This window comes from Rhipicephalus sanguineus, chromosome 2 (assembly GCF_013339695.2).
Source record: "Rhipicephalus sanguineus isolate Rsan-2018 chromosome 2, BIME_Rsan_1.4, whole genome shotgun sequence".
In the NCBI taxonomy this organism is placed as follows: Eukaryota; Metazoa; Arthropoda; class Arachnida; order Ixodida; family Ixodidae; genus Rhipicephalus; species Rhipicephalus sanguineus.
In genome coordinates this window covers 149,650,397-149,663,352 of record NC_051177.1, presented here as the reverse complement: position 1 = coordinate 149,663,352, position 12,956 = coordinate 149,650,397, and the positions used below count along the sequence as shown (strand labels likewise).

The following is a 12,956-nucleotide window of genomic DNA, read 5'->3' as shown; positions in this document are numbered from 1 at the left end:
ATTTATCAAAACGGCGTGGGCACTCATCTCCGTAGCGGTATACTAAGGTGACGACACAGTCGAGCTCTCGCTATTTGCACAAAGGATCCCTCGCGTCTCGGTGTAGTGATTCTTTTCCTTTCACTCGCCCTCTAACAACGGCTGGAAAGGCCTCATGACGTGTCGCTACGCGTGTGCTTGTACACGCGTCGCCTTTGGGCTCGCTTCCAAAACTGACGACGACCAACGTTGTAAACCGTTCTTCCGCGTCAGCTGGCTTCGCAATGCCTGGGCGATCTTCTCCCGCGCCGCTCCCACGTGTCTGCCGAGGTCCGGCCATTTGCGTGCCGCCGTTTCGCCCGCCGCGCGCGAGTTACGTATGTGCTCTGTCCCCGGGGCAAAACCGTTTCTCTCGGGGCACCAGGGGCATTCCTGCGAGAGGATCCGTTCCGGGGACCGGGGCACACACTTGTTGCAGAGGCAGGCCTGATGAAGAGAGAGGGGCCCCTTTCAAGGGGGTACAGCCGCCACCACCCCCAACGAGGTGGCTTGCATCTTCAAGGATCCGTAATTAAATGGGCGTACTGCCACCGGCGTCATTTGTCCTAGGCTCGTGGTCGTCGCGACCTTGAGACTGACAGTCAGAGCGCGTCCCGCTCGGCGGCTCGTTTAAAAAGCCACCGGCCGGCATGGGTGAGACCACTGCCGTCTCGCACACCGACTCAGTTCGAGTCTCGAGATTCCCTGCAGAGGTGAGTTTGAGCCGACACTTCTCTTCGTATGCCAGCGACGGTGTGTGTGTGTGAACATTTGGAACCGAGCCGCCGGATCGTGGACATTTGTATGTCGCTTTGGACATGGACGCTCGGAATAATATATGCGTCGGCCTTCCGTCATCCATCATATTTCGCGTTCAGTTTCCTTCAGCCTCCGTGCTCAATACAACGAGGGCATCTTGTCTATACTGTCGTTAATTTTAAGCACACAGCCATCGTATATATGAGATGTTAGGCTTTAAGACTTCGGTGATCACTCATCTCTAAGTTCGAGTGCGTAGGAACATTTGTTATTGTCTGAGCTTGAATGGTTCGTTGCCCGACTAATATGATAATTTGAAAGGTAGTTCATATTACGTGACAGAGCGGCCATTTTTTGCAGGGTTCACTTCTGAAAGACGAGCAAAGAAGTATGAAACGCTCATGGGCAGGCTTCGGTAGGATACCTTAGCACATCGTACAGAACGCAACAGCCCTATTAATATTTTGAGTCTTCATATGCCTGTCCCCCCCTGCCCCCACGTATCTTAATAGCTTTATAAATTCGCGTATGCAGCCCCGCCACGGTGGTCTAGTGGTTATGGCGCTCGGCTGCTGACCCGAAGGTCGCGGGATCGAATCCCGGCCGCGGCGGCTGCATTTTCGATGGAGGCGAAAATGTTTGAGGCCCGTGTACTTAGATTTAGGTGCACGTTAAAGAACCCCAGGTGGTCGAAATTTCCGGAGCCCTCCACTACGGCGTCTCTCATAATCATATCATGGTTTTGGGACGTTAAACCCCAGATATTATTAAATTCGCGTATGCAGACGTAGATAGTTATCGCTTTATTATTAATAGAGCTTGTTTAGATGGTACTTTCTTTATGGAGGACTATAGTGGCTGTGGATCCGCTGTAGATTTCTTCCATTATGTTTATATAGGCTTCGTCGATGCCTTGATTCCGCAGTGCCTGCATGACTGCTGATGTCTCCATCAGCACGGAGTAGCATTCACGGAGTAGCACTACATTCAGTGTCATTTTTCTGCATGTAAACGTTCCATGAATTGCTTGCGATATTTCTGTCATTCTCGAAGCGCGATCCACCGATACCGCGAAAAAAATTCGCACGCATTTTGCGGAGTCAACAGGATTCCAGCTAGACCGAGTACTTTGAATTTTGTCTCCAAGTTGACCCCCATAGGCATCTTGTGTCGCAACTCTCGCATACCCAAATGCCTAAGGAGAAATAGGATTTCAAGTTTACTGTGAAAACTGTTTTCCAGAGCCACGCATTAGCAAATTTATGTTTAGCGGGGCAGGAGCGTCCGCCTAGTTAATGCATGCTTTACGATTAGTTGGCGAAAACTGTCAGAATCGCAAGCGTTACCGATTGACGCCGCTATTGCTGCAGCTGTAAAATTGTCGGTGCTCCTATAAAAGCAAGGCGTCCTCTTTTTCACCTGCTTAGTCTATTTTTTCTTTCTAGCCAATATGGGTAGGATCAGAAACCGTCAAAATTCCCTCCATATGCTGTGCGAATTCATTTACAGATAAACCTTTTCATATAAGAGCTTCGAGGTCTGCTCTTAATAAAAAGGTGGGGGGGGGGGGGGAGACTCAGAAACAGTATGGCAAGGAGAGGAAACGCCAACAGGCAAACAGTAATCCACTTTGGTTAAGCTTTACTTAGGAATGAATTAGAAAGATTGAAAGATAACAATGAAAATCTAAAGCTTATTTCTACATTCCTGCTACTAGGCAGGTTTGACGAGGCATCGCGCAATATTGAGTTCGGATTCCTTAAGTGCGGGCTCTTCCGCGCAAATCAAGGTCGACAGGTACTCGTAATATTGCCCATATTGAACATTCGAGATCGCCTTACTCATTGGACCTAGGAAAGTTATTGTGTATGTTGATTACCCTAACTTATCCATGTGACATTCTAGTAGCATATACCGCGTATGCAAGGTATGCTGACTGCACATACGCAAGGAATGGCGACATATGGAATACTCAACACTTGGTGATCTGTTAACTTACTTAGAAGTTTAGGTGTTATGCAGTTTCGCTCATGTATCTACGTAAATGGCTTCATTCTTTCCGGATTCGCAAACGCCATCGAAAAACAAAAAAATCTTTGGCTAAATGTGTGTGACACAATATGTGAGGAATGTATAATATCTTATGCACTGGACTATTCATTGCTGACGCAGGCTATAACACGATGAACAGGCTGGTGGTAGCTCTTTTCGCCGCGGTGGCATTGGTCGTCCTCGACCAGGCCAGCGCGGGCTACCTGCTCGGTGGCACCGGGGGCTACGGAGGCCTCGGCGGATACGGCGGATCTGGCGGCTACCGCGGCTACGGAGGTGGTAGCTACGGAGGAGGTGGCTACGGCGGTGGCTACGGTGGCGGCCTCGGCGGCTACGGCGGTGGCTACAGGGGAGGTTACGGTAGTGGTGGCTACGGTGGCGGTCTCGGAGGCTATGGTGGTGGTCTTGGAGGCTATGGCGGCGGTCTCGGAGGCTATGGCGGTGGTCTTGGAGGCTATGGTAGTGGCGGTTATGGAGGCTATGGCAGGAGCTACGGAAGCAGCTACTCCGGCGGCTATGGAAGCAGTTACGGCAGCAGCTACGGATCTGGCTTCGGGTGAGCGTCAGTAGTCCGCAGCAAAAAGAAGAAAAAAAACGCCGAGCTTTCATGCAACATTTTTAAAGATCATTACTAAAGTTTGGTTAAAAGGTACAAATCTGTACAAATTTAATAACTTATTTAGTAGCTCACTGAGGTCGTACTGACCTAAAATAAACGTCGGGATTTATACAATCACAGTTTTTAACACCAACTAAATTTTAGGTATCTAATTGGCTAGATACGAGGGAGATTGTTACTTATTAAATTGCATTGATATTACAAAAAAATGTTTTGTGAAGAAGTTATCAACTCTCAGGTTGACGGATATCCGGAGATGATTTTATCAAAGTCATTTATAGATTCCTTCAGATTTTTGTCAGGCACGCTCACTTGGAGCCTGTAGTTTAACACAGCAGGTAGTTTTGAGTGTTCAAACATCCACAAAAGAAAATTTGTCAGCGTGCAATCGAAACACAATATATTTCTTCAAAGTTATGCACCGTCGACTAACATTTAAGGGAAATCATACTAGAAAGTCTCATCAAAATTTTATTAGGCAATAATTCATACTTGAATACGTAGTCAACCATATCCAGTTTCAAAAGCTTTATAAAATCGAGACGCTTTTATTTTTTAACTTGTGAAGGAAAAAAACCTCCATCGTCAAGGTTTAGAAGCAACTCGGCCTTCGCGAAATGTTTAAAATGTTTAATAAATAAGAATACAGCTTTCATCAGGCAGATATTTCATGAATGCAAAGTTCCGTTTACCTAAATGTAACACCAACTATGGCAAAATGACGTCCGCCTTCGCGGTCATTAAATTGTGGAATAACCTGCCCTATACACTAAAATCATCATCATATTTTCATGCATTCAAACATGAACTTAAAAACCTCATCTTGCATTACTAGGTTGACAACGATAATTATTTCTTATAGAAAATTGGAAAGTTTTTGCAAATTTAGGTTTTTGTCTTATGGCGTGATTCTGTCTACTTGTATATCTTATTACTGTGTTCTTGTGTCGCATTCAGGATGCTTTTTTTGTTTATTTGTTGTTCTTTTTTTGTAAGTTTACTGATCATTTTCACTTGTGTTGCGTATTTTACATGCTGTTATAATTAATCCTTTTAATGTTATTATTAACCGAGGGTCCCACTGCAGTCGCTTGACTATGGGACCCTCGTCTGCATACTACTATCTATGAATTTTGTATTTTGAATGAATAAACTGAAACTGAAACTGAAGTCCATCCTGGCTAAATAATATGAAGCGTGAGGAATAACGGTGTCGGCCTATATTGCCTTAACATTGTCTCTGTATCTCAGTACGAAACAGCAATTTAAATCTTCAGTATCGTGCTATCAGTAGTGTAAAGTTATTGTATATATTTTTATTTCGATGTATAGATTACACCGGCATGAAGCAAGTTTCTTAATGTCGTCTAGTGCGGGCAGAATCACTCACTTCCTTGATAATTTCGTCTTTGATTTATTTTAGCTACTCCATTTACGCAAAATAAGATTTACGGAATGAATGTCGGTGGAGCGACATTTCTTGTAGATAAGAAAATTGTCTTTTACAAAAAATTCTTTAGCAACATGTGGTATAACGGCTGCCCTTGTCGACCTTTGCAGCCGCGGTGGCTTCGGCGGTGGCAAGTTCGGAGGTGGCAAGTTCGGAGGTGGCAAGTTCGGCGGAGGCGGATGGTGGTGAAGCAAGCACACTGCCTAAGTGAACGTGGAAGAATTGGAAGCTTCAACGGTGTGAACGACATGAGTGAATTGGACTGTGCGAGTGGTTGGGCCAATAAATGTAACTGTTCCTACTACGTACTTTCGCCTACTCCGTCGACCTTTTGTTCTGCAATATGCATAACAGACCACTCTTACGAAGAAAGTGTGAAAGGGGACAATGTGTACATAAGGACAACGAGTCTTTAACTTCTTTGAAAAAAAAAGAGAGGTCTAATCGGAAGCAGCCGCAGGAGTCCCCTACGAAGGGGGTAGACATGGCAGTCTCGAACCGCGGTTCGTGATGGGAGGTGGCCCTGCTAAGCCACACCACCTCCACTATCAACTGTGGGCCGTCCGGCACGCTGAGGCTGCCACCCGTGTCCAAGGACTCGAGGCAGTCACCTAGGCCAGGGTGCTTGTGGCTCCAACCCGCCCAATACCGTGGGGTATCTTCAATAAAGCTTTCACTCACTATAATCGGAAGCATAATGCAGGCAGACATTCATTCATACAAGTATAGACTCCAGGCAATCACGACTAATATATGCTGTAACCAAATCTGCCGAAATAAATGGGCATTTCTTTTAACGGTGTATTGTTCTGTTCACTAAACCAACGCCATCACTTAGTTCAAGTGCGCGATCACCATTCAGCAATAACCGTGGCTATTGCATTTTGTAAAGAAAAAAAAAAACGCGAGATTGGCGCATAATTTATGCAGTTAGAAAGGCACATTACTTTTCTTCATTATTTTGTGCCGCTCAGAAGCGGCGTCCAGTTTCTATAGTTGAAGAAAAAAACCAGTGAACAAAAATGTTACATAAATGAAGGAGACCTTCAGTAGTGTCAAAAACGAAAATTTCATTGTGCTGGTTTTGCTGGGGTTCAGTGATGGTTGCGCTTGAGAGTGGGAGCATGGCGTTTCAGTGCGGCTAAAGCCAGTGCATAATCAAACATGGTACATAATTACACAGCATGTACTTATTCTGTACAGAAACTTGAAGCTGCTTTACGAGTTGCATGCAACAAAAGTACGTGTTCACCCGCAGATAAAATAACGTAGGAGGCTATTCGAAGCGGAGCATTAGTGAAGCGCCTGCTAAATTCAGCTAAATGCCAAGAAAGGTCTGTTTAACATCGACTGATGCAATGAATGAGTTTCATCGAGGGAAGAATGCTGACATAAGTTGTACGCACATAGAAGTGCCGCCTGTGCGAAGTCACTACGTTTAAGCATTATGTCCTCTTCGGGCCAATGCATCACAAATTCATTATGGAGCAATGCCCATGAATTTTTTACAGTGAGTTGCGCACACCAAATTATCCAAGGTTACAAGGTCAATTCGTATCGCCACTAAACTTGACCTAACCACGGTCGAGCACAAAATTGTGAGCGACATCAACAAGGTACACTATCATTAAACAACAATTTTTAAATAAGCAACCTCACGGCCTTTTTTTTACTGAAGCAGAAGAGAGAGATACGAAGAGGAAAGGCAGGGAGGTTAACCAAGCTTTGGCTCGGTTGGCTACCCTACACTTGTGGTGAGGGAAGGGGAAGTAATAGCAGAAGCTTTCCTGGTTAGTTTAGGGCCATAATATCAGAGAGGAAGACTTGGCAGGTGCAAGTAGGCAATTTCCTCCAGCGACATTTACGCCAGCTCCCCCTAGATGATCCAATCCTTGTGCGGAGCTCCGCTGAAGCTGTGCAGACTTTACAGGAAGGGACTTGGAGGGGTGTGTATGCCTTTTCTCTGGATGTGGAGGACTTGTGCTATTCGATACCCCATGAAGGTCTGATCAGTGTTATTAAGGATAATATTGAAGACCTTGGTGAGGTAATGTTCACCTGTGCCACTGGAGGGAATTGTGATAAGTTCTTAGAATTGTTAAATTTTTATCTTCAGTACTATGTGATCAGTTTTGAAGGTCAGCATTATGTACAGCGCAAAGGTTTTCGCTCGCTCCAGTTCTGTCGGATTTGTATCTGAGTATCTTTGATAAACGTGTAAACAGCGTTCTTATCCACGCACCCCGTTACGGTTCTCGGGTATGTGGATGATTACCTGCTGGTTGTTAATGAAGCTGCAGGTTCAGTGCTAGAACACACAGTAGAAGCAGTAATAACACCTTTAGAAGCATTTCGGGAGGCTCTAAATTTCACGTGCAAGCGGCCTGGTGATGATTACATTCGTTACCTAGATTTCAAGCTCACTTTGATGAACACGCATGTGTGCTGGGAATACAGGCCGCGGGTGACGAAGCGGCTGATTTTGTACGACAGTGCCAATTCTAAGTTAGTCAAGAGGAGAGTCGCTATGACGTGCTTACAGGAAGCACTAAGTAAGTCGTGCGCACACAAAGTAGAAAGTAGCTTTCAAAATCAGGTAACCAGGCTGACCCAAGCGCGCTTTCCATCGTGTTTAGTTTCCAGCGTTTGGGATAAGCTGCTTCAAAAGCTCAAACAGGAAAGGCAGGCGGGTAGTAAAGAAAAAAATAGCCAAAAGAAAAGGGTGCATGTTATACCCTATTCACGGGATAGGGGATAACAGGCTAGGGGTTCACACAATCTTAAGAAAGTTGAGCAAAGACATAACGTGAATCTTGTTTTCAGTGCCCCCAGTAAGTTATGCAAGATATGCCTGATGTTAAACAAAGTGAAACCGGATCCCTGAACCAAGAAGCACGCGGTACGGTACACTCAATGCAAAAGAGATGTCGACTATGAAGTGCTCCTAAGTTGCAACAAGGTGTATATAGTACAAACGGGGCGCTGCTATAATGACAGGGAGCGAGAGCACAACTGGACAATAAACAACGAGGGCGGGCATATGACAGAGCACTGTAAGCGTTGCAACTGCCATCCGATTTTTAATCAGACCAAATTTTTTGCACAATCCGGGGATAGATTAGAGAGGGAGATCCTCGAAGCCTTTTAACACTGCGCGCGCAGGAGGCACGTGCATTAGCTGCGCGTCAGCGGCGCTTAAAGAAAAAGGGATTGCTTTCTTGACGCGATAGAGCCTTAGCACGTCATGATGGTGGTATTTGTCTTTTTTATGCATAAGTATTCGTGTTTCTTCAAATAAACTCAGTTTATAGTTTGCGCTCGTCTGTTATTAGTGTTACCTTCAAGTCCTCGTGTTTATTGCGCGGCGTTCTTTCATTCAATAAAAGCACATCGACGTTCCTTTAACGACGCTAACACTTGCGATCCACCCTGGCTAAATTGTATACGTCGTGTGCATCTCGCAAGTGTGTGCCCCAGGCATTCGCCAACTACCACACGATGAACTTTGGATAACGACGTTATTATTATTATTATTATTATTATTATTATTATTATTATTATTATTATTATTATTATTATTATTATTATTATTATTATTATTATTATTATTATATCAACGCTTCACGAAAAGGCGTCAAAAGCAAGGTATAGGCGTAGACAAAGGGTGGATTGGGGGGCTTTCGGGAAATGGTGTGGCAAAGAGTTCGAACCTCCCCGCGCAATATTTTTCAGTTTCCATGTATGTATGTATATACACGCAGAAACATTCACATCTAACACACACACACACACACACACACACACACACACACACACACACACACACACACACACACACACACACACACACACACACACACACACACACACACACACACACACACACACACACACTTCTGCTGTGAAAATTGTCCTCCATGCCTGCACTGTAGGCTCTCACGGTGCAGGGCGCCACTTCGACGCTTTGGCGCCTTGCGCTCCAGCATTGCACAGGAGGCTACCGCTGACCAGGGGCTCTATAACGTTAGAGCACCCTGTCATGCTCTTATTCTGCTCTGGCTGTACTGAAATTTACATCGTCGACGACGCAAATACGGGAGGCAACTAGTAAACATTTTAAGGTCCGATCAAATATTCTTCCTGTTTCAGGGAATTCATTTTCTTTATTCGAAAAGGAATATATCTTTGAGCTGCTTTGAGTCAATGAATGTGCAGAAGCTTTGAGTGTTTCAGTTGGGCCGAACTGAGAGAGCTGCCCCCCCCCCCCTAGTCACATAAGAAGGTGGGGGGGGGGGAGGGCGCAAAGCCTGCGCCTTACATTGACTTAGTAGGGAGGGGGGTGCTGCGATGAACTTTCGCCTCCCTCCCCTGAAAGGGAACCCTGCGCACGTCTATGGTTGCAAATACAAATACTACAAATAAAACAAGTATGAAGCATGTACTACGCCTCTAATACCACAAGTTCTTACTTTTTAAAAGTGAATTTGTGGTTGAGAAGGGAACAATAATAGTAATATAATAGCAGTCGTAATAATAACAACGCGTTAGAAACGCTATTCCGATAGGAGCAAACAAGGCAAAATATATTATACGCAAACCTGAATATCTGCAGTAAAGTGAAGCACTAATTACGGAAAAGAAAAATTGCAGTCATTCCTACCCACATTAAAAACACAATTATTAGTTGCAGCTTTCGGACATTAACGTAACTCCATTGAATGATAGAAAGTGATACTATTGGAAAGGCCGCCATCGCGATAATTGCGTTCATGCATAAAGTTGCGTGGTTAAAGGGGTACTGACAAAATATTTCGCGGCCGAGATAGCCTGCGGCATCGATTCCGGTGAACATGCGTATATCATCTGCAAAATACCAACAGTGAATATAGCTTTCAAGTTATTTTAAATGAATTTTGAAGTTTGCGTGAGCGGTCGACAACGTCGCGCTGCTGACGCCCTCAAAGGGGACCCTTGGGGACCCCCGACTTCCCTCACGTGACCACGCTGCAACACGTTATAATGACGTCATAGCCACCGTGTTTTCTTGCCGCGTTCACTCCAGCAGCCTACTTCGCGGCAGCTGCTCGCGAACCGCGCGGAAGTGCGTCACAGTTCTGTGTGCTGACATGATCGAGCGCTGCATCCCCTGGGTGGTGATAGTTGCACCCTCAGGCTTGTCGTTTTTGAAGCCGAAACTGACACTGGTCGGTAATGAGGAGCCTGTAATTAATTATCTATCGCGCGCTGCAGCAAACAATGTGCCGTGTTATGACTAACAGGCCCCCAGCAACACACTGCAGCAAAAAAAACGCGAGGCCAAAATTTTTGTGTCAGTACCCCTTTAATGTGTAAAAAGTGTTGCCTGTAACACTAGGACATGCATAACACGCGTATGTACGGTTGGCCTAGTGTATGGTACGTAAAACTAACTGTACTTCTAGGATGTTATGAAACACTGCTAAGCAAATTCTCTGTCTATGCAAAATCACATGGATGCGACTCTCGATATATATACGCGTACACACACACACACACACACACACACACACCACACACACACACACACACACACACACACACACACACACACACACACACACACACACACACACACACACACATATATATATATATATATATATATATATATATATATATATATATATATAATATATATATATATATATATATATATATATATAATATATATATATATATATATATATATATATAGAAGAATATCACCTTCTTAAGGGCTCGTTTTTCTTTGTTAGACACAATATTAATGAGAACTAACAGACAATAGTCCTAAGGAAACTATAGGGGATGTTATTTGTACTAATTAGGATATAAATGTGAAGAAAGTAAAGTGGACGAAAAGATAACTTGCCGCCGGCAGGGACCAAACGTGCGACCTTCGATTAACGCGTCCGATGCTCTACCACTGAGCTACTGCGGCGGTCATCCTGCCGTCCACTTTATGAGGTATATATGTGCATTTAAACCTGGGAGTGTTAGCGTCGATCGCAGCCATGGCGGCGAGTGTGGAACACTCTTTTATTGCGATAGCAATTATATGGAGAGTCTCGACGGATTTTTGCCGTCGCTGTTGCCGTCGCCGTCATGTCCCTTCCGTATGAAGTCCAAATTGATAACATCCCCCCGCGCATCGTATGTTCTACCGCGGGTAAAAGCGTGCGAGCAAGGGTCGACGAACGCGGCAGAAGCAGAATTCAAACAAGCCGGCACATTTCCGTCGCTCGGAGGGTGCATGCGATATTATCACCCCGCTCGGGAGGCGTGCCGTCGAAACAGACAGGAAACGCGATGCCCTTCTTTAACGAGCATGAAAAAACGCATGCACCCTCCGTCGCTCGGAGGGTGCATTCGCTCGGAGAGGGGGAGGGGGGTAAGGTTGTCGCTTGGGCATCAACTTTGAACTTTGAATCTAAAGGCGCGCTCGCGATCTCTGGCGCGCGCGTTATCTCGCAAGCCGTCACAGCGGGTCGCTCGTACACCCTCTACATGCTGCAGAGAGGGTGTACATCTCTCCCTAGAGCGGCCGTATTCTCTTACACGAGCGTTTTGTAGTTACGCGAGATCGGATAAAAAACAGTTAGCTGCCATCCTCACTTAGTATAACACTACAATTTGTTGCTATCGCACTCACTGCTTCGCCCTTGCGGTGAAACTGTGACTTTTTCTGCCTGTTGGCGTCACGTAGCACGTAGCACTTTCTTCGCATTTATATCCTAATTAGTACATATAGCATCCCCTATACTTACCTTGGCGTTATTGTCTAGTAGTTCTCATTAATATTGTGTCTAACAAAGAAAAACGATCCCTTAAAAAGTCATTTTCTTTCCTTCATTCATAGTGAGGGTCTCGTTCTGGCAGACTTGATGCCTTCAGGTAGTATGCGAGGGATTATTGGTCAGCTGCCAGCTCGTAAAAAGATCACATGCTACGTGACGCTAAATGCAGAAAAAGAGTGTTAGACATTCGCCGCCATGGCTGCGATCGGCGCTGACTAACACTCCCAGGTTTAAATGCACATATATACCCCATAAATTGGACGGGAGGATGACCGCCGCCGTAGCTAAGTGGTAGAGCATCGGACGCGTTATTCGAAGGTCTCAGGTTTGGTCCCTGCCGGCAGCAAGTTATCTTTTCCTCCACTTTACTTTCTTTACTTTCTATTACTACATATAAATCCCCTATACTTATATTTAATTGAGGGAGGCTTGCCCCCCCCCCCCCCCCCCACTCGTGAACTCGTTGGTACGTCACCGGAAGTTTCGACCATATGGTGTTCTCTAACGTGCACCGACATCGCACAGTATACGGGCCTTCAGCATTTCACCCCTATCATCGATATGCGACCCCGTTGCGATCGCGAAGAGCACCAAGTTGCATGTCATCTTACGACCTGTCAAGGCTGTCATTTATGTTTGCCATGCGCTCGTATCATGCCATTCATATTTTGATAGATATCAAGTTAACGAAACAGCCACGAGAGCACAATGTTCTAGGTGCATATATAGATGGATAGATAGATAATTACACTCAAACTGCTTCTGGTTTCTGGTTCGCCAAGAAATGCTTTGCATTTAAAAAAGTGGACTAAGGAGGAAATTTACGTTGCCTAAGCTTCAAGGTGCAAGACGTGCACAAAGTCGTTTTCTGGGTTTGTAGCTGGCAAGTAGAGGTATCGCTCTAAAGTATGTCAATTTAAACCTTCTCGTCTTCCCTCCACGCACGAGGCGTCGCTCAGTGCTGCCATCACGTGAGCTGGCCTCGATCTCGAGGCGTCTGCGGTGGCATTTTTGTCCAGAGGTAGCGCTGGCTGTCTGTTTTCATTCCGAGTTTGAGACTCCTCGAAAAACTTGGCAGCGGCGGGCCTTTGCGAAAGCATTATCACCTTGATGGAAGCTTACTTTGTTATAGGCTCTCACTGGGAAGCATTCTTTAAAGGGGTCATGAACCACTTTTCCAAGTAATGATCTAATGGCCTCAGTATCGGAGTGTACTGCCTCGATTCCGAATCGATTGCCGCAA

The 12,956-nt window shown here is 45.3% G+C and overlaps 1 protein-coding gene across 1 annotated transcript; it reads left to right on the top strand.

Annotated features, from left to right (window-relative positions):
* The first annotated feature begins 265 nt into the window (after positions 1-265).
* LOC119383793 (ctenidin-1) lies at positions 266-5,201 on the top strand. Its single transcript, XM_037652095.2, has 3 exons — positions 266-731; positions 2,950-3,385; positions 5,009-5,201. The coding sequence occupies exons 2-3, from the start codon at positions 2,961-2,963 to the stop codon at positions 5,085-5,087; spliced, it is 504 nt and encodes a 167-aa protein (XP_037508023.1). The 5' UTR covers positions 266-731; positions 2,950-2,960; the 3' UTR covers positions 5,088-5,201.
* Positions 5,202-12,956: the final 7,755 nt, after the last annotated feature.

Bases quoted from the DNA above. Each gene is read 5' to 3' on its own strand.
- LOC119383793 (XM_037652095.2), top strand. From the start codon at position 2,961: ATGAACAGGCTGGTGGTAGCTCTTTTCGCCGCGGTGGCATTGGTCGTC. The intron at 3,386-5,008 runs GTGAGCGTCAGT...CGACCTTTGCAG, and splicing joins AGCTACGGATCTGGCTTCGG to CCGCGGTGGCTTCGGCGGTG.